This window comes from Mus pahari, chromosome 8 (assembly GCF_900095145.1).
Source record: "Mus pahari chromosome 8, PAHARI_EIJ_v1.1, whole genome shotgun sequence".
NCBI lineage: Eukaryota > Metazoa > Chordata > Mammalia > Rodentia > Muridae > Mus > Mus pahari.
The window spans coordinates 57,256,509-57,280,332 of NC_034597.1; the positions used below are offsets into that span (position 1 = coordinate 57,256,509).

General features: G+C 47.6%; 1 protein-coding gene and 1 long non-coding RNA gene across 2 annotated transcripts; one reads left to right on the forward strand and one right to left on the reverse strand.

Annotated features, from left to right (window-relative positions):
- Positions 1 to 1,734: 1,734 nt before the first annotated feature.
- On the reverse strand, positions 1,735 to 3,545 carry LOC110325477. The gene is made up of 3 exons (XR_002380747.1): positions 3,233 to 3,545; positions 2,373 to 2,563; positions 1,735 to 1,996 (listed from the first exon to the last, which is right to left on the reverse strand). It is a non-coding gene; the product is annotated as an uncharacterized LOC110325477 (long non-coding RNA).
- Positions 3,434 to 17,830, forward strand: Trim35 (tripartite motif containing 35). The gene is made up of 6 exons (XM_021203493.2): positions 3,434 to 3,966; positions 9,490 to 9,585; positions 10,306 to 10,536; positions 13,413 to 13,435; positions 14,205 to 14,323; positions 15,160 to 17,830. The coding sequence occupies exons 1-6, from the start codon at positions 3,487 to 3,489 to the stop codon at positions 15,759 to 15,761; spliced, it is 1,551 nt and encodes a 516-aa protein (XP_021059152.1). The 5' UTR covers positions 3,434 to 3,486; the 3' UTR covers positions 15,762 to 17,830.
- The last annotated feature ends 5,994 nt before the right edge of the window (positions 17,831 to 23,824 follow it).

Below are 23,824 nucleotides of genomic sequence, written 5' to 3' on the forward strand. Positions count from 1 at the left end.
AACATGTTCCCACAGGAAAACAGTGTGGTGGTCACTCAGAGATTTAAAGGGCAATGCATATCAGTAGTAATTCCACTCTGGGGCATACCCTCCAAGGAATGCAAAAGAGGTGTCTCAAAAGGTCTCCCTGTACAGTCGTATTCACAGTTGTCACATAGGGAGCAGCCAGGAAATGGAAGCAACACAACTTTCAGTGATGGACAAGGGATAGACAGAATGTGGTTTAAACGTGCAAGGGACTTTATATTAAAATGGAAGAAATGACGAAATGGACTGGAGCAGGAACAAACCCTGAGGTGTCCTTGGGGCTCTGCTCTTCCTGGTGCCCCCACTTGTCACCTTCTGTCTATGTGTGAGATGTTTCAGTGACAGCCGAAGGTTAGTCACCAAAAGGTAAATGCAGTGTGCATCCATCCACTTACAAAAGGGAACTGGAGTACTCAAGTACATAGAGACAAAAGTACAACGGTGGTTTCTAGGGAGCAGAAAGCGGGGACTTGGTTAATGTGTAGATGAAAAGCTTTGTAGATAATGGGCTTTGCACAGCAACGAAAAATACTGGACACTACCCAACTGTATCTCCCCCCAAAAAAAGAATCATTATTGTGTTTTGACATTGTGTATATTATACAACTACAAATTTTAAATGCAAAAAAGGTAAAAGTAAGAATGTAAATTTTTATGTGACATCTCTAATATGTGACTCAGGTCAGTTCCATCATAGACCAGTAAGAGTTTTTTGTTCGTTTCTTTGTTTTTGAGACAGGATCTCGATTTCTATCCAGACAAGAAGGGTGATGCTGGCACTGTCACTTTCCGGAGCGGTGGGGAAGACCAGAAAGACCAGTTGCTTCATAACTAACCGTGGGGGCCTTATGTGTGCTTATAGTTTAAAAGATCATAAATGATACACATGACAGACTGAATCAAAGATGTCTGCAGCCCAATGGACCCAGAGGCAGGTGGTTTCCTACCCCTGGTACATCCCTAATCACTTGTTATATTTTCTGTAAGCTCATGTTTTCCCTCCCAGTCCAAAGCTCCCGGAATAACGACTCTGAGACTTAAATATATGTACATACAAATGCCTTGGCCAAATGCTCTTCGTTGTTCCCTGACTAGCGTATAACTTAATCATCCTGCTATTCTATTCCCAAGTTCTGTCATGTGACTGGCTACCTGGTCCTCAGTTACTTGTGACCATCTATCTCATCTATGTCTGGGGCTGAATCTTTCTTCCTCTCCCCCAGAATTCTTTCTCTGAACTGGAACTTCCACCTCCCTGTTTCCTGCTTAAGCTAATAGGTTAATAGCATTTTTATTGACAGGTGATTCTTCCATACAGTATGAGATTCTCTCTGCAACTTGTATTGCACATCACTTGTAAGGGATGATCTCCCTGACTCAGCTCAGAGCAGCTAAGCACCCTTCATCCTTCCATGCCATGGAGTCTTCACTGAGAGGATCAGGCTTCTCTCTCTCCTTACAGGTTTCCCTGGCAACTGATGAATAAGCTCTGCTGACTCTGCAGCTCCAGCTGCTTGTGTTTAAAGATGCTATCAGCAACTCTCCTGATGAACTGACCTTCTTCTGCCTGTAATACTTTCTGTCACCTGATATCGACAGAACCATACTAATAATTAGCACTAGCCTTTTCTCTTTACTGGTGCTACTTAAGCACTTGCAGGTAAAGTGGATTCCTGGTAGACAGACAGCGCAAAGTAAGGCCTTGCCTTTTCATGTCATAGAACAAGCCTTGCTTTTATTCCTTGATCTCTGCTTTAAACAGAAAGGAGGGGAGAGAAAGAGGATGGGGAGGCTAGAAGGGAGGTAGGCACGCAGTCCTTCTTACCAGGGTTTCAGCAGATACCCAAAAGTTCATGCCTTGGAAACTCAATCCCTAAGTTGGAGTTGCTATTTGAAATGAGGCTTGTAGGAGGAGATTCTTCGAATGAGGTGAGGAGGGTAGAGCTCTGTCCTTGTTAGCTTTCTATTCCTGTGATAGAAACCATGGCCAAAAGCCCTCTGGTGGGGAAAGGATTCATTTGGCTTATGCATCCTGGGCCATGGTCCTGTCGAGGGATGCCAAGGCAGGGAAACTCTAAGCAGGAACCTGGAAGCAGGAACCATGGAGGGCGTACTGCTTAACAGTCTGTTCCTCGTGGCTTGCTCAGATTGCTTCTTTAAACAACCACCTGCCCTGGGGGGGGGGTATGGGGGGAGGGACACAGCCCACAGGGGACTAGGCCTTCCCAAATCAATCAAGCCTCCCACAGAACCATCTTATGGATGGTTTCCTCCATAAGATGTTTTCTCCCTCAGGTTCCCTCTTTCCAAATGACTCCAGCTTGCGTCCAGTTGACAAAACTTACCAGCATGAACTTTCCACACCACCACCAGTGGCTTCAGAGGAAGAAGTGAGATATGAGCTGGCACGCTTGCCTGTCTGGCCATGGGACGCTCTCTGTCTCATCAAGATGCAGCAGGAAGGCTGGCACCCAGTTCTTGAATTTCCCTGCCTCTGGAACCTCTCTGTTCTTTATAAACCATCCTGTCTGTGGTTCTGGCAAGAGGAATAGTAAAGAGACCCTAAAACACTGCCTTTTGTAATTGTTTATCTAGTGCAATTTTTTAAAAAAAATTATGTTTCATATGATTCCAAGGAGTTTGCAAATCTGCAGTGCCTTGCTGAATTCGTATTAGTGTGTACGCTGGGGGAAGACAGCAGCGGAAGGTTACCAATATCAACTAGGAATGGGCAGCTGGGAACATTTTAGCCTGCCTTTCTTGACAAGAATCCAAAGTGGATTTTTTTTTTTTTTTAAAGTGTCCCTGGGTAACCCAGGCTGGTCTCAAACTCTTGATCTTCCTGCCTCAGTCTCCCAAATGCTGAGATTGCAAGCATGTTCACCACGACTTTTTCATCCTGACTTTAAGATGCCACGTGCGTGCTTCCATATTAATTCGATCTCACACGCCCTTTTCACAGAGACCACCATTTCACACAGGAACTCATTTATCCAACCGCAAGCCGGGAATCGTAACTCCTCGAGACGCTACCCGCAGTAAGCCCGACCAAGGTCAGCGGACGACCTGTGTGAGGGTTTTGAGAAACCATTCCCAGTGCTGCATGACCCCCCCCGCCCCCCCCCCGCTACTGCTTTGGGCCCAGGTTCGGATCCCACCTAGGGAGCTAAGGAGTTAAACCATGGACATCCCTTCCCATCTATACCAGGAGATAGCGGGAATTGCTTAAGGATGGCTGCCCGTGTTTTCACTTCCTATTTGACAACGGAAACCCCACACTGCGGTGGGACGACAGATCCTTCCGCCTTGGAGCTCGCGAAGACCGCGGACCACACCTCCTCCGGGAGACCCCGCGCAAGACGGAAGTGGGCGGGTCCGCGCCCTCAAAGCCCATCCGTGATTGGTTGGAGCCGCCTTAGCTCCCAGATCTTCTGCAGGGACAACGCCCGCAGGCTAGGCATGAAGGCGGCGACACCGGTGGTGGTGACGGCGGCTGCTCCTGCGATGGAGCCGGGCCCCTCTGTGTCCCCGGGGCCTTCGCGCTCCTTCAAAGAGGAGCTGCTGTGTGCCGTGTGCTACGATCCGTTCCGCGACGCAGTGACATTGCGCTGTGGCCACAACTTCTGCCGCCGGTGCGTGAGCGGCTGCTGGGAGGTGCAGACGACGCCTTCGTGTCCGGTGTGCAAGGAACGAGCGGTGCCCGGGGAGCTGCGCACCAACCACACGCTCAACAACCTGGTGGAGACCTTGCTGCGCGAGGAGGCTGAGGGCGCGCGCTGGACCGGTCGCCGGTCCCCGCGCCCCTGCCGCGCGCACCGTGCCCCGCTCACGCTCTTCTGCCTGGAGGACAAGGAGCTGCTGTGCTGTGCTTGCCAGGCCGACGCCCGGCACCAGGAGCATCGTGTGCAGCCCATCAAGGACACTGCGCAAGACTTCCGGGTGAGCACCGCGCCAGCCCGCCCTGGGGACCCCCGGCCTGCCCCTCCCCCTCCCCTAGGCCTAGCAACCATCTTGCCCCCGGTCCAGGCCAGTCTGAACAATGATGGGGAGTAGTATGGTCTGCAGACATATGGGCTTGGCGCGGTCCTTTTACAAATGGAAGAGGCCAGGACCTAGCTGAGTTCTAAGGCCTTGAGATTTCCCTGGCCCAGCAGTGCCCCCACGGGTTACAGAGCCGTAAGAAAGGCCTGTGGCGCTGGCCTGCTGCCTTGCTCCTCTTACTCTTTTAGTAGCCACATGTCTGGAGTTCCAGTGGCTATAATTAAACCAAGAGCAGCTGACACAGCAAAACTAGCATGGCGGGGAAGGGTGGGTGTCGGTGCTGCTGGAGATCACGCTAGGCAAGTACTTTACCTCGCAGCTGCACTCCAAGCCTACTTTGGATTTCGAGCCAAGCTCTTAAATTAGCCAGGCTGGCCTTGAACTTTTCTTTGCTCGCCTCAGCCTTGCGAGTGGCTGAGATTACAGGCCTGTGGTACCAGGCCCGGTGAAAAAGTCTTTGTTCTAAAACAGAAAAAAAAAAAAGTCATACATTTTCGATAACAATTTGACCTAATCGCTTAGAAATGCATGCTCCATTGCTTTCCAAAACACTCATACTCTGACATAACGACTGATTTTTTTTTTTTAAGGTTTTCTGAAATGTCCATTTTATTCTGGCAGTGTCTTGTTACTTTTCTCTTTTAAAGTCACAGATGTACTGAAACAACTAGATTTGTTTCCTCAGCCACTAATACATAGTTCAGACCCATAGTTGGGAGGGCCCAGGGTTAGCCGCTAGGAAGCCTGACATAGTGAAGAGGAGGTATTGCAAGAGCCCGTGGTGCCTGATCTTCAGCGCCCTTTCTCCACTTGGTGAAATGTCTTGAGAATCAGCAGCTCCATACAAGTGGAGGCGGAGCAGATGGGTGCTGTCTACATCCATGTTCCTCCAGTTACCCATATTAGCTCAGCAGTGCCTGTTCCCTCGCAGTGGTTCACAGTGCCTGTTCCCTCCTTCACTAGTGCTCGATCCCTTATTTGGCATAGCTGAAGTAGACAGCCTAGAGGTTCGAATTCTCCGGGGCTAGCAAAGGTACTGATTAGCATGGGTGGCGTCCTCAGAATGGGGTAAAGCATCAGCCAAAGGCCTGTGAGCCAGGGGACAGAGAGCTTGTGGGCCTGGAGACTGCCTTCGGTTCTTGCTGGCTGCCTTGTATTGATTAGGAGGCCTGAGGGACACTGGAAGTGAGATAGGTGGTAATAATTCTCACTCTCCAGGAGCTTCTAGCAAAAATCTAAAGAACCTAGAGGCATTAACCACGTGAAGGAGGCAAGGGGAGGTTTTTGCAAGAAGATGCAGCAGCATATAGAAGATTCTAGCAGCTTTGGGCACCAGGTGAGGCCAGGAGGCCGAAGTCTTATTCTGCATCTTAGAGTGGTGGTAGGAGGCCAGTGGGTGCTCGGTGTGAGTGAGCCTTGAAGAGCAGGGAGTGGGGCTGATCTGAAAGATCCCAGGAGTCCTCAGACTGTGCTTGGCCAGATGCAGTGTGGCCTGTTCATGTATTCATTTGTGAAATAAACATACTGAGAACCATTTTGATTCTCACACCCTGTTCTAGGTATTATAGCTTCTTAAGTCTGTAAGACAGCCCCTCAGTTCTAGTCAATTTCATCTTGACACATTCTAGGGTCATCTGAGGGGATTTCATTTTAGGGAGTGCCCCGAATGGATCAGCCAATCAGAGAGATTGTCTAGATTGGTGATGGGTGTGGGAGGGCCCAGTACATTGGTCCTGCCTGGGTAGTGTCAGGCCATTGTGGGCTCTTCCACACCAATCAGAGGGGCTGCCTTATAGACCGCATACCTCCATTATTTCCATAATTTCTACATTAGTTCTTGCTTGACTTCCTGCCCTGACATCCCTCAGTGGTGGAGTATGACTAGGAACTATAAACTGTAATAGACCCTTTCTTCCCAGAGTTGCTTTTTGGTTGTCATGGCAGCAGAAACCAAACAAGAGCACTGTTTGCAGTAGTTGACATTTCAGAGGAGTTGGTGAGGCAGTCATTAGATAAGCTGGTTCTGGTTCAGGTTCAGTGTGGTTGGATATGGGTGTGGATTGTTAAGGGAGCAGGCAGCATAGGACGACCCACTGTCAGGTAAGAATGGTGAGATTGTTAGACTAAGCTTGGCCCTGCTGGGTAGCCTCAGGCATCCCAGAGGTAGGTGCTTATAAAGATCCCTTTGGCCTCTGTGTTGATAATCCAGCAGCAATAATCTCTGAGGACTTCTTACTCTGTGTTAGATGCCCTGAAGTATTAACAAAATTTACTGTCCACAGAAACCCTGGAGCTGTATGAGGGTTAATCTTGACTGTGGCAGTAAAGTACAACTTCTTGAGTGCCTGCAGGTGTTCCAAGAATGAGACCCTGACCCTGTCAGTGAATCCTGGTTCATCATTTGATGGCCTCCTGAGGAGGGCCTAGCTCGAGGAAGGCAGTTTGTGGAACTGTTCTTGGAGGCTGTGTCCTAAAGCTCCTATCTTTGCTTCTTGGCCACCTCTGTCCCACCACCCCATACTCCCACCCCTGTGAGGGACGCAGCTGACACTTTCAGAACAGCAAAATGAAGAATTCTTTTCTTTGGTTATCCTGTTGGGTTTGTGGTTCACAGTCCTCGTGTGTGTTCCTTTTTCCATCACTATGGCGGGGCAGACACATTCATGGGACACTGAGGGGGATGGTGATGAGCTGGCACTTTGTCCTGATGCAGTGGGACCTGATGGAAGGAAGGGTGACAAGATTTTGGAACATGTCATAGCGGATCAATCCAGAGCTCAAGAAAAAACCTGAATGCTTAGAGGGACCGGAGGAAGTCCTCAAGTACAGTGGTCACAGGTTTGGATAGACGTGTGTGTGTGTGTGTGTGTGTGTGTGTGTGTGTGTGTGTGTGTTGATGGGGTTGTAGTATGTGTGTGTATGTATGCATGGGCTGGAGGTGGGCAGAGACAGGTGGCAGCCTTTCCTTGATCTCTCTCTCTCCCCCATTAAATTTTGACACCGGGCCTCACACTAGATCTGAATCTCCACTTTGAGCCAGGTTTGGCCATTGAACCCTAGGGTTCCTGAGCTGAGACTACAGATATGTGGGTACTCAGGACCAGAATTGAGGTTCTCCTACTTGGACAACACACACTTTACTGGCTGACTTGCCTCCCCAACCCCACGTTTCTTTCAAAGGGAAAAGAATCCCAGCAGTATGGCTTAGATGTGCTATTGCTTATGTGTATACGGATAAAGTTCCTCATATAAGCAGTCACCAAAGGAAGTTGACATACTGCATCTCAATAAAACTAAAATCAGAGTAATTCTAGCTGGGAGATTAGTTTGGGGTTGTTTGCATTGGTGAAATGAAATCTTTGTCCTTGGCAAAAAACTGAATTTTCTGTCAACCTGGCTAATCCAAATTAAGGTTCACACTCTTGAAGAGAGCAGGGTCATTCCCCTGTGCCCTTCTGATTCCCTTCTCTGGAGTGGCCTCTAATGTACTTACTGGAGAGAGCTAATGTGGTGATGAAGTGACTTCTAGTGTGTGGATGAGTGCACATGGGGGCAGAGCGAGTGCTCAGTGGATCAAGGTCACCATTATAATTAACATTGGATCTGTTTCTGGAAAAGTCTATAACACATTTATGGAATGTAAAGAGGAAAGGATAAAAGTAGAGAGAAGTTAATGGCCTTGGATACAAAAGGTAGTAAGAACCCAACTTAAAATTCAAAAGTGTTTCTTCCGATTTCCAGTTTAGTAGCAACAATTAAAAATTTAAAAGCATTCAGGAGAAGAGGAATTGCTGAGGTGGTTAAGAGCACTGGCTGCCCTGACAGAAGACCTGAGTCTTGTTCCCGGCACCTACATGACAGCTCACAACAGTCTGAAACTCCAGTTCCAAGGAATCTAACATTCTCTTCTGGGCATTGGGCACCAGCCATGAATGCACCCATACACAAAATAAAAATCTTCAAAAAACCAAGTGTTTGAGCACCTTCCTTAAACTATTTATGTGTGTTCATTAAAACAAAAGTGATTTTATTTTCTAAAATTAAGCAGGATGCCAGAGAGATGGCTGAATGGGTAAACACTGAGTGATTGGCTCAAGTTCTCATTCTAACGTAAAAAGTGACATCACGTGATTTCCTGAACTCTAGCTCTATTATGGGGCAGAATAAGGAGATTCTTAGGATTTTCGGGTACTGGCCTAGCTCTAGATTTAATGAGATACTTTGTCTGGATTATGGTAGACTAAGGATCAGGGGACACTGAGGAAAAGCCAGACAATCAATGAGTTTGCTGTGAGTCTGTCTCCTGGGATTGTCAAGAGTGACCTCCGTGTCTCGCCAATGACTGCCCGAGCATGGGCTCAACAGGGGCAGCATGAGTGGACATTCCAGAGTGGATGGAGGAAGATCATGGAGCAGCAGCTCTACACAGAGAACTACAGGCAACTGATGTGGTGGGGTGTAGTTCCCCAGGGGAAGAGCACACCAGCTGGTTATCCAATGCCAAATATTCACCCCCGAAAAGCACTTACACAAGTAACACTACACAGACTGAGCAGGGTTAGTTAGGAGATTGTGTGTATGTAAATATATGCATATGATGATGTGTGAAAAGGGCTTTGAATCTGAAAGGAAGCAAGGAGGGTTTGGAGAGAAAGGGAAGGGGTGATGGTGTAATTCTCTAAAACAAAATGACATATTGTGATGGGAAGGAAGAGTGGGACACCTACCTACATAGCTTTCAAGAGCATGTGGGCTCATGCATGGACACCCCCCCCCCCCAAAAAAAAAAAGTAGGAAGGACAAGAGTTGGGTGTGATTGCTTATGCCCATGATCCCACCACTTGACAGGAGGATCATCGTGGGTTCTAGAACAGTTTGACCACAGTTTAGGCTAGCCTGTGTTCTAGAGTAAGCCCCATGTCAGTAAAACAAATAGAAAAAAACAAAAAAAATGTGAGTTTGCTGTGTTCTTGTCCTAGCAAAAGGTGGATGTGGAGCCATGTTTAGGTAAAATTTCATTTGAATATTTTACCTCTTGGGAAATGGTTGCAACAGTCCACATTAATAACCCTTTTCATGAAGGCGGTAGAAAAGTCCAGTTGGGAAGATTCCAGAGTGAACCAGTGGCCATGACATCTTGATGGTATCCCCACATGTCTAGCCTTCTAGGAGCAGACATAAGCTGGAGCTGGCTGTTCTCTGCTGTACTGTGGCCAGTTTGGGCAGAGCTCCTTCTGAACCCCTGAGCCCTGCTCCCCACCAGCACCAGGTGTCTCTTCAGTGCTGGGTTAGAGACCTGAGGTGGGAAGCAGTGCAGTTCAAGGCTGGGGCTATGCTGAACAGCACTTGGAGCACACTGGCTTGTGGTTGGCCTCCACAGAGGAACTCCAGTTCTAATTTGATCTGTATTCCCCACATTAGGCCAAGTGTAAGAACATGGAGCATGTGCTGCGAGAGAAAGCCAAGGCCTTCTGGACCCTGAGGCGCACCTATGAGGCCATTGCCAAGCACAATGAGGTGAGTGCTTTATAAATATTTAATTTCAGTAGAGGCTTCTACCCCGCCCTTGGTTAGTCAGTTCCCAGATAAAAGATGTACAACTTCTATATGTATAATAAGCCTTAATTAGCACTAAAGTTGGGTAGCTAACTACCCTAGCTATGAGAATTTACTTCCTATCAATAACCCTGAGTTATAATTTGCTGTGTTCCACCTGGGCAGCTCTTAGCTCCAGTTGGCCAGCCCTAATGGCCATGTTTTCATGAGTCTACCCTAAATTTGTCTTCTATCTCTCCTTTCTCGTGGCCTCTTCCTCTAACCCTAAGCCCAGGAACAAAAAAGCACCCCCCTCCCCCCTGCTCTCTTTTGCCCAGCTACAGGCTGTTGGCGTCTATTCACCAATCAGGGATAACTTGGGGACAAGGTTACTTAGAGTCACTCAAGTCTAGGTACTGATTATCTTGTCCCTGGGGTCAACCAGGCCTTAGAGGGCCAATATTTAGTATTGCAATATGTAGCAAAAGACCAAACCTCAACATGGCTGGGCCAGGTGGGAAGCCTGGGAGGACCAAGAAGGGAGGGAGGATGAGTCTCTGGCATTGGCCCACCCATCTCTGTCTTTGGGGCTCTTCATGCCACACCTAGAGCATTGAGTTGCTTTGCTGAAAGTGGTCCCCAGCTGGGGCATCCCAAACCCATTATATCTGACCTTGCCCACTTTTCCCTGCTCTGGTGCAGGTGCAGACGACTTGGCTGGAAGGCCGCATCCGGGATGAGTTTGACAAGCTCCGTGATTTCCTGAGGGTGGAGGAACAGGCCACCTTGGATGCCATGAAGGAAGAGAGCAGAAAGAAGCACCTGCAGGCTGAGGAGAAGATGAAGCAGCTGGCAGAACAGACCGAGGCGCTGGCTCGGGAGATTGAGCGTCTGCAGATGGAGATGAAGGAAGATGACATGACCTTCCTCATGGTAAAGAGGCTCATCATCTGAACTGAGGGTGGAATCAGGGTCAAGGACCAGCAGCTCAGACCACAGGCTATGTTCAACAGTCTTTCTGTGATGGTGGAGGACCTTATTGGAATGCCTTATGGCAGAGCAAGGCTTGGCGGTTGAGAATGTCTTCTTATCTTTACCTCCGCCCCTTACTATTTCTGCTTTCTTATTCTTTGGTTGGTTGTCTCTCTACCTCTAATGAAATAGTCAAATTGTATAATACTTTAAGCTTTAAAAATTTTATTACATTTTTATTTACTGTAGATGAGTGTCTTAGGGTTCACTTGCTATGAAGAGACACCAGTACCACAGCAACTCTTATAAAGGAAAATATCTAATTGGGGCTGGCTTACAGGTCAGAAGTTTAGTCCGTTATTATCATGGTGGGAAGCATGGCAGCACACAGGCAGACACGGTGCTGGAGAGGTAGCTGAGAGGTCTACATCTGGATCAGCAGGCAGCAGTAAGAGACAGTGAGCCACTGGGTCGGACTTGAGCTTCTGAGACCTCAAAGCCCATCCCCCTGTGACACACTTCCTCCAACAAGGCCACACCTCCTATAATGCCCCTCTCTATGGACCCATGGGGGCCATTTCAAACTGTCCCTATGGGTACACATTGCAGAGTGCCTGTATGGAAGTCAATCAGTCATTCTTCTTTTACTGTATGGGTCCCACAGACCAAACTGAGATCCCTAGGCTTGACAGCAAGCACCTTAACCTGCTGTGCCATTTAGCTGACTGGTTTTGTTTTTTTGTTTTTGTTTTTTGTTTATTTGTTGCTTTGTTGTTTGTTTTCTCCTCTCTGTCTTTCTTGCTTCCCTCCCTCCCTCCCTCCCTCCCTCTCTCCCTGTGCAATGCTGGATGTATCTGTAGCTTAGGCTTTGTGAATGACAAGTACTCTTACTGAGGTATCTTTTATCTTTGGTTTTGGGGATGGGTGTGAGGGGACAGGATCACATTCTGCCTTCTTTCTCTTTTGTTAAAGAATGCTTTCAGGCTGAGGAGCTGGCTCAGCCTGTGAATCACTTACCTTACAAGTCTGAGGAGCCAATCTGACCCTTAGACGTCACATACAATAAGCTGAGCATGGTGGCTCACTCTTTTTTTTTTTTTTTTTTTTTTTAAGCTTAAATTATTACGCAATTTGACTATTTCATTCAGGAGTAGAGAAACAACCGACTAACCAGCCAACCAACAAAAAAAGCCCCTAAGTGGCCCGCCAGCCTGGCCTGCTTGGTGAGACCCAGGGCAGTGAAAGACACTGTACTAAAGAACAAGGCAGGGATAGATAAGCTATGGCTTACCTCCGGCTCCATGTGACATATGTATGAATGCATGGACCTGTACGCATGCACACACACACACATGAGTGCACATGAAAGAAATTCTGTTCTTCCTTTAAAATTATCATTCATTTTCTTTCTTCCCTTTACTGATTTTGTCCTTCCTTGCAGAGCAGTTTCCCAGACTTGACAACTAGTTTATCAGTCAGCACCTTTTGATAGCGGGTGTTTCCCTCGTGCATGGCGTTTTACCTGGTAGTCAGCCTTCCATTCCCACTTGAGTTACTTCTGCTTTTGCCGTTTATGGGCAGTAAGACTCTTAAGTGTGTGTACTGGATTTGTGTGGACATGAACTTTTTGATGTGTACCCAAGGGATTTCTGGATGGATTTTCTGAAGATGTATTTTAACCCGTTAAGGGCTGCTAGGCAGTTTTACCAAAGTAGTCATGCTATTTTGTCTTCCCACCAGCAGAGTCTGAGAGTCAAGTTCCTGTACCTCTTGGCCACCTCTTTTCTCCATAGCTTCCCTTGTGAGTGACTTGGGATCTCATTGTGCTTCCAGTGTGCACTCTCCGGATAGCTGATGACACTGGGCATCTGTCTTTTCAGTGGCTTTGTGGACATTACTAGTTCTTCCTTAAGATGTCTGTTTAATTTCTTTATACAGTTTTTTTTTCCTTCCTTCCTTTCTTTTTTTGTTTCGGTTTTTTGTTTGTTTGGTTGGTTGTTTTTTGTTTGTTTTTTTTCCCCCCCAAGATGGGGTTTTTCTGTGTAGCCCTCACTGTCCTGGAATTTACTCTGTACCAGGCTGGCCTCGAACTCAGAACACCTGCCTCTGCCTCCCAAGTGCTGGAACTAAAGACGTGTACTAACATGCCCAGCTATCCACTTCTCAGTAGGGTTGTCTGTTCATTGTTTAGCTGTGAGAGTTCGTTCCTTTTGTACTCCAGTGTGACTCTTATCTCTGTCTTAGCTTTGCATTTCGATCTTACATGGATTTTAAGGGTGTTTTGGTTTGGTTTGGTTTTCTTTTTGTTTTGAATCTGACACAAAGCAGAGGCTTTCCTCGTTTTGGTTGTACTGACATGTTCGCTGAGAAGACAGTTCCGTTAACTGTAGACAGGTCCTGTAGAAACTCCAGCGTTTATCTAGACTGTCACTTCCGTCCTCATTACCCCCCCCCCCCCNCCCCCGAGACCTCTACCACAGCCGCCTGTGTAACAAGGGTGAAGTTTGGGAGTACGAGTCCTCCAACTTGGTGGTTTTCAAGGTTGCTTTTACTCAGCATTTCCTGAAACTCCATATGAACTTTAGGATCAGTTCTAAGTTTTGCCAAAGAAGGCCCTGGGCCTCGTGTATACTGAGCAAGGTCTCCCTTCCATGGTTGCATCCTCACCCTGGGTCTTCCAAGAGGGGGACACTGAATCTGAGATGAGATCCCCATGGGGTATGTGACAGCTGAATGATGTCAGTCCTTCTCATCCATGAGTGTGGGACATCTGGCGACTCTTGGTCAGAAATTACCTGCAGTCTCTTAGTGTGTGTCTCTGCTTTTTTTCTTTCCAGAAACATAAGAGCCGAAAACGCCGGTAAGTTGGCAAACCCGATGGGGATGGGAGAGGGTGAACAGATAGAAACCCAGGCCTCCACTGTCCAGTGGCGGAAGGGCTAGGCAGGTAGCGCCTCCAACTGGGTGGAATCCAGAGGGAGCAGTAGAGGCCAGCCAAGGGGAGCGCTTTAAAGGCATTCCAGTTCTGGTTGTCATGGAGAGAGGGAGTTGTTTTGGAACATAGAGGGTCGATACTCTCCACAGGGATTGACAGTACCAGGCACATGACTCATGTTTCTCAGTCGTCAACAGGCTTAAGTTTTGGCTGGCTTCCTACCTCTGGGAAAGAGCTTTGGCATGCTTTGCTGTGGGGTGGATGCTTGCTGGGCTCTCCAGAATGGGTAAGGAAGAGTTGTGTCCTGTCAGAAGATGAGAGTAAGTGCTCTGGGCTGATGTGATGGGTTCCCAGTCTCTGCGGGAGCTCGGCAAAGGCCACCATGGCTCTTTTGAATTCAAGCACCATTAAGGCCCAGCTTGGACCTCTCCTGAGCCTTAGTGTGATTTCTATCCATGAGGATCACAGCGGCTAGGTTGGAGAACCCACCCACCCATGTGTCTCCCACCTGTTCAGGATTGAACCTTCCTGCTGAATCCTGAAGGGCTGTGGCAGCCCAGTGGGCTCCTGCCTTGCTTGGGACAGCTGTCCAGGAAACTCAGGTCCGAGACAAGGGAAGCAGTCTTGTTCTCTGCTTGTAGTAAATGCAGCCAGGGGTCCTGGCCCCATCCAATGCCCAGCCTTCCTTTACCAGGCTCTTCTGCACCGTGGAGCCAGCTCCTCTCCAGCCTGGCTTGCTAATGGATGCATGCAAGTATCTGGAGTCCCTGCAGTACCGAGTCTGGAAGAAGATGCTCGGGTCCGTCGAATCTGGTAAGGACATGCAGCACAGTGCTGCAGAAGAGTGGAGGCCATCCTGTGCTGCACAGGCCTGGCCAAGCATCTCAGCTGCTCTCTCTGCAGCCCTTTCTAGGCGGGGCCTAGGGCCTTCCTGCTCTGACCCACTTGAGAAAGGCTAACTCTCCTTTCTGTCTTCATAACTCTAGCATTCATGACAAAAAACTCAACTCCAGGCCACCTCTCCCAAAGACACTCCAAGTCTCTCCTGCTGTTGTGCCCTGGCTTTATACCCAGAGGTGTCATCGACCCAGGGGGATGTTACTTGATCATCTTAGGTGTCCTGGGAGTGTGTAAACCTTCCTACTTTGTAGTCCCTGCCTGTGTTAGTCTCCTTGGCTGCTGTAACAGAGAACCATAAATTGGCTTAAATGACCAAAATCTGTTCCCATATTCTTGGTGGCTAAAAGCTCATTCCCAAGAAATAGTCAAAACCGTGCTCCTCTGAACTGTGGGAAGGCCTTTAGACTTTGGCATTTGCTGCATTGCTTGGGTATCTTTGGGTTGTGACTGCCCAACTGGCCCCTGCCTTGGTTGGTTACATGACATATTCTCTCTCTCTCTCTCTCTCTCTCTCTCTCTCTCTCTCTCTCTCTCTCTCTCTGCCTATCTCTAATCTATTTCTAAATAAGGTTATATCCTGAGATACTAGTGTTTGGGACTTACACATATCTTTGTGGAGGGCGGGGGTAGTTTGACTTACCCCAACAACCCAGGCCAACTCCCTGCATGCATTAGGGTATGTGGGACCTCAGCCAGCCTGGCAGGAGGGTGTCCAGTTTGCTGACTCTCTCTTCTCTCTCTGTCCCTAGTGCCCTTCAGCTTGGATCCCAACACAGCTGCTGGCTGGCTCAAGGTGGCTGATGACCTCACGAGTGTCATCAACCATGGCTACCGTGTGCAAGTGGAGAATCCAGAGCGCTTCTCCTCGGCACCCTGCCTGCTGGGCTCTCAAGTGTTCTCGAAGGGCTCCCACTCTTGGGAGGTGGATGTGGGTGGCCTGCCGACCTGGCGAGTGGGTGTGGTGCGGGTGCAGGCACATGCACAGGCACAGGCTCAGGCTGATGTAGGTGGTGAAGGCCACTCACACAGCTGCTACCACGATACACGCTCTGGCTTCTGGTACCTGTGCCGCACGCAGGGTGTGGATGGAGATCACTGCATGACTTCCGACACCGCCACAGCCCCTCTGGTCCAGGCCATGCCGCGCCGTCTGCGTGTGGAGCTGGAGTGTGAGGAGGGTGAGCTGTCCTTCTATGACTCTGAGCGCCACTGCCATCTGTACACCTTCCATGCCCACTTTGGGGAGGTGAGACCCTACTTCTACCTGGGGGCCTCTCGAGGTGACGGTCCTCCGGAACCTCTGCGCATCTGCCACCTACGTGTCTCCATCAAAGAAGAGCTGGACATCTGAGCTGCGTAGTTGGCAGCCCACCCCTGACACATACAGCATCCTGTATCCTGTCTTAGCTTTTCTGTAGCTCCAAAGTTAGGAGCCACCCAGGAGGTGCTTGGCTGAGCCTAGGCTCTGTCTATAGTCATGCTACCTTCAGGATGTGGGTTTTCTGTTCTTGGATTGCTGGCATACTGTTTTCTTGTAGGATGGCATTATAATGTAGGTGTGACTATTTTTAGAGATGATGAAGCCAGCCTATCAGGAGATGCCTCTTATTGAGTCCATTTGTCATTTATGTTTCCCAGAAAGAGGTCCTTGTCAGGCCACACAGGGAAGCCCCAGGATGGGTTGAGACAAGAGTGGGCAAAGCCTTCTTCACCTAGGCTCTCCCACCCCCGTAGGACAAATTAGGTATTGGCCAGGCTAACTGAGCATGCGTGGCTTTGGCATCTGGTCTGAACCAGGAGTTCCCATGTTGGTTCCTAGGACAGGATTGTCCTTGACTTTCTCTGTAGGAACACTGTAGGGTGTGAGGTACTCTGGAATACAGCTCAGAGTTGTGGGTGTCACAGGAAAGGCAGCTCCAGAGCCTTTGGCAGTGGTTAAGGACTGACCAGCTTCAAGTTAGTGCCATAGAGGCCAAAGCACCAGAATGCAGTGAGTGAGAAGACAGCTGGTGCTGGGCTGGGGCTGGAGCCCCACTCTGCTGCTCAGTCTGTCAGCACGGAATCAACACTGATTGGTCAACTCATGCTTTGAAAGTTTCCTCTAGAATTGTCCAGTTTTCTAGAACACTTTTTAAGCCTGTGTTTCCACATCTGTGATTTGACACTAGTCCTTGGAAGTCACTGGGGGAAGGTATGAGAAGGGCCTCAGAGAATGCTGCTTCAGTCAGGAACTGTTGGTCTGGGAAAGCAGTCTGTCCTCGCTGCCCTTGTCTTCATTGGCTTCCGCCTGCCTGTTCCTGCTCTGCTGTCTGCAGATGTGCCCCTCCACCTTTTCTTTCTCAGTCATGCCTATAGATGGAGTCCAATTGCCAACTAACCAAATCCCAAGAGGTGTTGTAAGGAGAAAATACCATCTCAGGGGTGCCCTGTCATAGTTAAGACCTGGGACCTAGCATCCCAATTTCAGCCTGCACCCCTCATTACATTTAAACCATGCCACTTACCCACTAATTGGCTCTAAATGGGTCATGGGCTCTTGTTGATTATCTAACAAGTGGAGATACAGAAGAAACCCTGGTGCAGGCCAGGCCGGGAGCAGGGACAGTGTTGGCAAGCCAGCTTGTGAGTGTCAGATGCTTGGGCACCATGGGTGTGAAAGGTGTGCCTGGTGCAATGTATGTTTGGTTTCTCTAGAAGAAACTCTCTGAAATTATTGTTACAATAAGTTTTTAAAAGTTTTTTCTTTTTAATTTTCATCTTAACTCTTTTTAAGTAGGGTAATTTCCATGACCTAGCCTCTTTTAGAAAAATTTTACTTGCCCCACAACTGACATGTTTCTTTCAGAGCTTTTGTAAACACAAATTCCTAGTGTAACTTGTACCTGACTTGTCCTTCCCATTGTAAGATTCCATCATGTGCAGTGAATGTGCTGTGTAACTTGTTGGTGGACATTTGGCTTGTTGCAGTGTGTTTAGCTATTATGAGTTCTGCTGCTATGAAAAGTTTTGTGTGGCTGTGTCTCTCTGTCATATACCTTGGAGTCTGTTTTCCAGGTCATATGATAATTATTTTAAGCCCTTTGGGGACTTGCCAAGCTGTTTCTAAGAGAGCCGTCCCATTTTCTACTCCCACCGGCAGCAGGTGAGGGCTGGTTTGTAACGAGCTCTGTCTGCCCTCTAAGCTAGCCTTACAGAGGAAGCTGGAGTAGGTCTCATTTGGCCTGTAGTTGCTATCCCTGACGGCTGGGGAGCATCTTTTCTCATGTTTGCTGTGTATCTGCTTCAGAGACTTCAGTGCGTTTGCCCATTGGGCTGTCTGACCTTTTATTATGGAGTTTATTATACAAGTTTGTTATGCATTCTAGATGAAAGTTCCTTTGTGTCAGATGAATCACTTATAAAAATTTTCCTCCTAATTCAGTGAGTTGTTTTTTTTTATTGTCTTTACATTTTTTTATTTTTTATTTTATTTTATTTTTTAGGGGGTGAGAGATGTCTCAGTGGTTGAGATCACTTCTGCTCTTCCAGAGGTCCTGAGTTCAATTCCCAGCACCTCTATTGGGTGGCTGACAAACACTTATAATTCCAGCTCTAGGAGATCTAACTCCTAGTGCCTTCATGCGTGTGTATATGTACAGGTGCCTATGGAGGCCAGAAGAGGCCATCGGGTTCCTTGGAGCTAGAATTACAGGCTGTTGTGAGCTACCTAACTCATCCTGTGTGGTATGGGTGCTGGGAAATGAACCAGGTTCCTTTGGAAGAACAGCAAATGGTCTTAACTGCTGAGCCATTTCTCCAGCCCCCTTGTACTGTCTTAATGATGTCCCTCGGTATTCAGAAGTTTAAATTTGTGATATCCAGCATGTTTGTGTATTTCTTTTGTTGCATATCCTCAAGGTGTTGGGCATTGTTGCAGTCAATTTCCAACCCAAAAAAAGCCCGGAAAAAGAAATCACAACTCAGTTCATTGGAATACAAGCTACACGCCTAGATTGGGCAGATCTACCACTACACTATTCCGGTCTACGAGATCCCATATAACTTGGTTTCTCCAATCCACGTGCTTCTGCTCCAGCTTCCTTCCCCTCATCCTCCTCCATCATTCCCCTCTCTCCTCCTCTCTCCCTCCCCCACCCTAACTTTTCAGCTCCACCTCCCTTCCTCCTGCCCAATCACCAACTGTAGCCTTTATCTGAAACATTAAGGTAGGGAGAAGGTTCCCAAGGCACCTGTATACATGATTCACTCCCAGTCTACAACCCCTCCCAGGAAAGTGAAATTAGCATCAAAATACAACATCTGGGCTATCTACAACAACCCATACAACACAAGACCTGAATTTTGGCTCAGGGATGGAACAGCTGTTGACAGGTTCTTGTCCATGAGTAAATTCTTTCCAACTCTGTTCTACCCCTTTGTCCTCTTTATTTTGTACCTTCATTAATGCTAAGCGTGACACCTTTCAATTTCCCCTTTTGAACTCATCCTGTGTGGTTGCTAGAGGAACCATCCTTCCATGTTCCCTTGGTCACCCTAAGTGACTCTTGGGTGGATTTCTCCAGTGCTGTGTTCAGAGGTCCAATTGCCTGGCCCTGCACTCATTACTGTGGTTTTCTGACTCTTAACACACAAGATTCTAGTAGGGTGAGTGTTGGTTTGCCTTCCAGACATGCCACCTGGTACATAAAGGGCTTATTTTCATGACTGAACTGATGAGATGGGATCTTTTGGTGCATTGCCCACCTGCCCAAGCTCTCTCTCTGTAGTGATGGAGAAGGTCTTTGAGGCCCAGAGTTGGTAGTGGAGCTTCCCCACTCCAGGTGACAGGAGAGCCCTCTGCTGTAAAGAGACACCAAGACCAGGCCAACTCTTACAAAGGACACTTTAATTGGGGCTGGCTCACAGTTTCCATTATCATCATGGCAGTGTCCAGGCAGGCACGGTGCTGGAGGAGCTGAGAGCATCTTGTTCCAAAGCAAACAAGAGAAGACTGCATCTCTACCACACTGGGTGGAGCTTGAGCTTAGGGGCCTCAAAGCCCACCTCCACAGTGACGCACTTCCTCTAACAAGGCTACACCTCCTAATAGTGCCGTTTTCCATGGGCAAACCATATTCAAACCACCACATTCCAATCCCTGACTCCCATAGGCTTGTTCAAACACAGAAGTCCTATGGGTGTCATACCTAGCTATTGCTTAATGCAAAATACATTTATTCCAACTTCAAAAGTCCCCATAGCAGTCTCAACAATGTTAAAAGTTCAAAGTCTCTTCTGAGATTCATCTAGTCACTTAACTAATCCCCTATAAAATCAAAATGCAGATCACATACCTCCAACATCACAGGATATACATCAACATTCCCAAATGTCAGAGGAAATACTGAACCAAAGCAAAACCCAAAACCAGCTGGGCAAACTCCAAACTCTGTATTTCCATATCTAATGTCAAACTACTTACTCCTGGACTGATTCTACTCCCTGTTAGCAGCTTTCTTCAACAGCTATCCCAAGGCTCTGGCATCTGGAATATCTTGGGGTCTCCAAGGCAGCTTCAACTTCACACCTTCTTATTCCAATGTTTGGTATCCATACATGATTTGGGCTCCTCCAAAAAGCATAGGTCACTTCTGCTCTCTGTAGCATTTTAGGTGCTATTTGATCCACTCCACTGCCGCTGCTCTTCTTGGTGATCATGCCATGGTATTGGCATCTCCGATGCACTGGGGTCTTCCATTGTAACTAGGCTTCCCCAGTAGCCTCTCATAGGCTCCCTTCATGGTGCTAAGCCTTAGCTCCTTTGCGTGATCCCTTCAGTTGCAGCTGAGGCTGCACCTTCACTCATGGCCTTCCCTGGCCTCTCACAGTGTCAGGGTTCAGCTGCTCTCCATGATCCCTTCATGTGCTCAAAATCAGAAGCGCCTGGGTGACTCTTAGACATTACCAAGTCCAGCTGCAGCATGAGGTACAACCTTGGCTGGCTGGCTTTGAAACACAGCTTCTTTGTGCTCCCAGAAAACACTTCCCAGAATATTTCATCTCAGTGATGCTGGTCTCTTCTTAATCACTACTAATTTCTTAGCTCCAGCTAACCAGCATCAATTGTTCCAGTAGTCCCTTCTGTTCTTGACTCTAAAGCCAGAGCCACTGAGTTCTACTGCTTGCTGGAGCTGGAAAATGCCCCCCCCCCATGCACACACTTGTTCTATTACATTATTATCAGTTTTCTGTTTTCCAACTCCTTCCCTGTCTAAGCTTGACTGTCCTGAAACTTGCTCTGTAGATTGGCCTGAACTCAGTGATCTGTATGGCTATGTCTCCTGAGTGCTGAGATTAAAGGCCTGTACCACTACACCTAGACTTAAGCTTTTCTTCACCTAGAACTTGCTCTGTCCCAGGCTGACCTTGAACTCAGAGATCTGTTTGCCTTTGTCTTTTGGGATTAAAGGTGTGTGCCCCTGTGCCTGGCCCTAAACTTTCATAGCCACTATTCCTCAAGATCCTGATTAAAAGCCTGAGTCTTCCAGCCCCAAGATCTGGACCATACTGTGCCCTCCATTTCTGGATTGTAGTTCATTCCGGATTAAAAGTCCAAATGAAAACAGTAACCAGGTAATAATACCTAACATAATATACCTATTCCTGTTCAACTACAAACACAAACAAAAAGCTTAGCTGAGACCACCACTCCCTTAATCTGTTTATCTCTTTGTACTCAGGATTCAGCTCCATTTCACTTTCTGGTGCCCTTTTATTACTTGAACCATACATTTTGGGTTTTATGTTTGTTTTTTTGTTTGTTTGTTGTTGTTGTTGTTTTTTCTAAGCTTACTATGCTTGATCAAAACATTCTTCATGAGATCAAACCAGAGAACAAAATCTATGCTGGGCTTTTTGGAGACTTCCTTTGTCAATGCAGTTAATTGAAATCTGTTTACCTTAGCCTCAGGGAGATTCTTCAGACAAGGACAAAAAGCAGTTACTTCTTCACCAAAACATTACAAGAACAGTCTTTTAGGCCACATACTGAAATTCTTCACTGAAACACCTTGGGCCAGGTATGCATGATTCAAATTGCCCCCCAGTACCAATATCTTCCATATTCCAACTAGGATGGTCCATGAAGCCCTATTTAAAGCATTTTACTGCTTTCCAAATCCCAAGTTCCAAAATCCACATTCCTCCAAACAAAAAACGTAGTTAGGCCTATCATAGCAATACTCCAGTCCCCGGTACCAATTTCTGCCTTAGTTTGTATTTCCATGCCTAAAAAGATACCACAACCAAGGCAGCTCTTATAAGACACAGCATTTAATTGGAGCTGACTCACAGGTTCAGAGGTTCAGTCCATGCTGGCAGGAAGCATGGCAGCGTCCAGGCAAGCATGGTATGGGGGTAGCTGAGAGTTCTACATCATGTTTCAAAAGCAAACAGAAGGTTAGATCTCTCTTCTTCACTGGGCAAAACGAGCTTAGGGGCCTCAAAGCCCAGCCCCACAGTGACACCCTTCCTCTAACAAAGCTTCACTTCCTCCAAATAACGTCAGACCTCCTAATAGTGTCACCTCCCATGGGCAAAGCATAGTCAAACCACCACAGCCCCTTACTGGGTCATCCTTGAGCTTCCATTGGCCATTTTCCCATTGGATCCCTCTTACTTTTTGCAGGGTGGGATTTAGAAGAATATGGTCTTGGCTTCGGTATCAGAGCAAGAGAAGTCTCTGGGACTCTGGCTAAAGAGTAGACAGGAACATGCTGTGTAGACCACGCAGGCCTCAGAGATGTGCCTGTCTATGTCTCCCAAGTGCTGAGAGTGGGGCTGTGTGCAACCATACTCAGACCAAGATTGTCTTATCTTTAAATGATGTATTTACATTGCTTAGGTTTGTGTGTGCCTTAAGAGGCTAGAAGGAGGGGGTGTTGGATTGCTTGAAGATGGAGTTACAGGTAACATGGGTGCTGGGTCTGAACTCCATTCTCAGAGCAGCGAGCTCTCTTAGAGCGATCTCCAACCCTGAAGGAGTTTTATGACCTTGAGAAAACGATGATTCTTCTCGGCAAGCTCCTTCCCCTCGGTCTCCATCTCCCTGCCATTGTGACTTGGCCCTCTTGCTGTTAATTTTTATGGTGAGTGTAGGAGCCACATGGCTACTTGTCAGTCCTAGATGTCATAGCTTCTAGATGGCTGTTGTGTGGCTATCTAGTCATTGGGTGGCCTGGGGAGACACACAGTTCATCCATAGATACGATCATACCTGCTGGACCAGTGACTTTTTGGGGGGTTAACTTCAGGTACATGAGTCATTCCATGGCAGCTGTGTCACCTTTAAAGCCCGCCCTATTGTGGGCATACAGCTCAAAAGCTGCATTGCCAAAACTTCCCGCACAGCTCATTGGCAGCTCCACCAAAGAATCTCTTCCCCAGCAATTGTGCACCACTTACATTACCCTGGGGAGGGGGCATGTGATCTTGGTTCTTGAACTTAACTGGGTCTTGAAAGGTTTTGTTTCTGTTTACCTTTTAAAAGTTGTATTTATTTCCATTGTGGGTAAGTGCCACAGCACCATAATGGAGACCAGGGGATAGTTTGTAGAGCCTTTGTTTCTCCTCACCACGTAGGTGAATCAACCTGGGGTTTGGCAGCAAGTGCCAATACCCCTGAGCTGTCTCACCTACCCCTCTTGCAAAGTTTTTGTGAGATTAGAGGGTTTTATGAGAATCCCTACACTTTCTAGAAGACATTATTTCAACCTTTGGGAAATGGCCATTCCACTACCACATAAAGAAGTTTATGTCAAAGATGGACCATGTGTGAAGATTCTGGAAGATTATCAGTGGAATACAAATGTGTGTGTGTGTGTGTGTGTGTGTGTGTGTGTGTGTGTGTGTGTGTAGAGGTGCATCTTGGGTGTTATTCCTTAGGAACCATCCACTCTTTCTTGAGACAGGCGCTCATCCACTCTTTCTTGAGACAGGCGCTCTCACTGGCCTGGAACTCACCAGGTTGGCTGTGCTGGCTGGCTAATGAGCTCCTGAGATCTACCTACTTTTATGTGGGCTCTGGGGGTCAAGCTCAGGTCCTTGTGCGTCCACATCAAACTCTTTACCAGACGGACCACCTCTCCAGCCTAGGACTGACTGACAAGTTTTGCCATCAGGTTTTCTCCCTATGCCTTTCAATGCTTAGCCACACAGATGCTTGCAGGATTGGTACATTAGCAAGTGTGTGGACAAGGAATAAACCATCTGTTGTAGCATTTAGGGGTATAGTAGATGGTATCTCGTTTTGTATATAGTGCACAAAAGCATCGCTTAAGGATATACCTTAGGTTATGACCCCATTACGAAGCAACTTATGGCTTGTCTAGTTGGAGTCATGCACCATGGGCTGGCAACTATGTCCTTGAAAGTGCC

Bases quoted from the DNA above. Each gene is read 5' to 3' on its own strand.
- Trim35 (XM_021203493.2), top strand. From the start codon at position 3,487: ATGAAGGCGGCGACACCGGTGGTGGTGACGGCGGCTGCTCCTGCGATG. The intron at 10,537-13,412 runs GTAAAGAGGCTC...TTTTCTTTCCAG, and splicing joins ATGACATGACCTTCCTCATG to AAACATAAGAGCCGAAAACG. The intron at 14,324-15,159 runs GTAAGGACATGC...CTCTGTCCCTAG, and splicing joins GCTCGGGTCCGTCGAATCTG to TGCCCTTCAGCTTGGATCCC.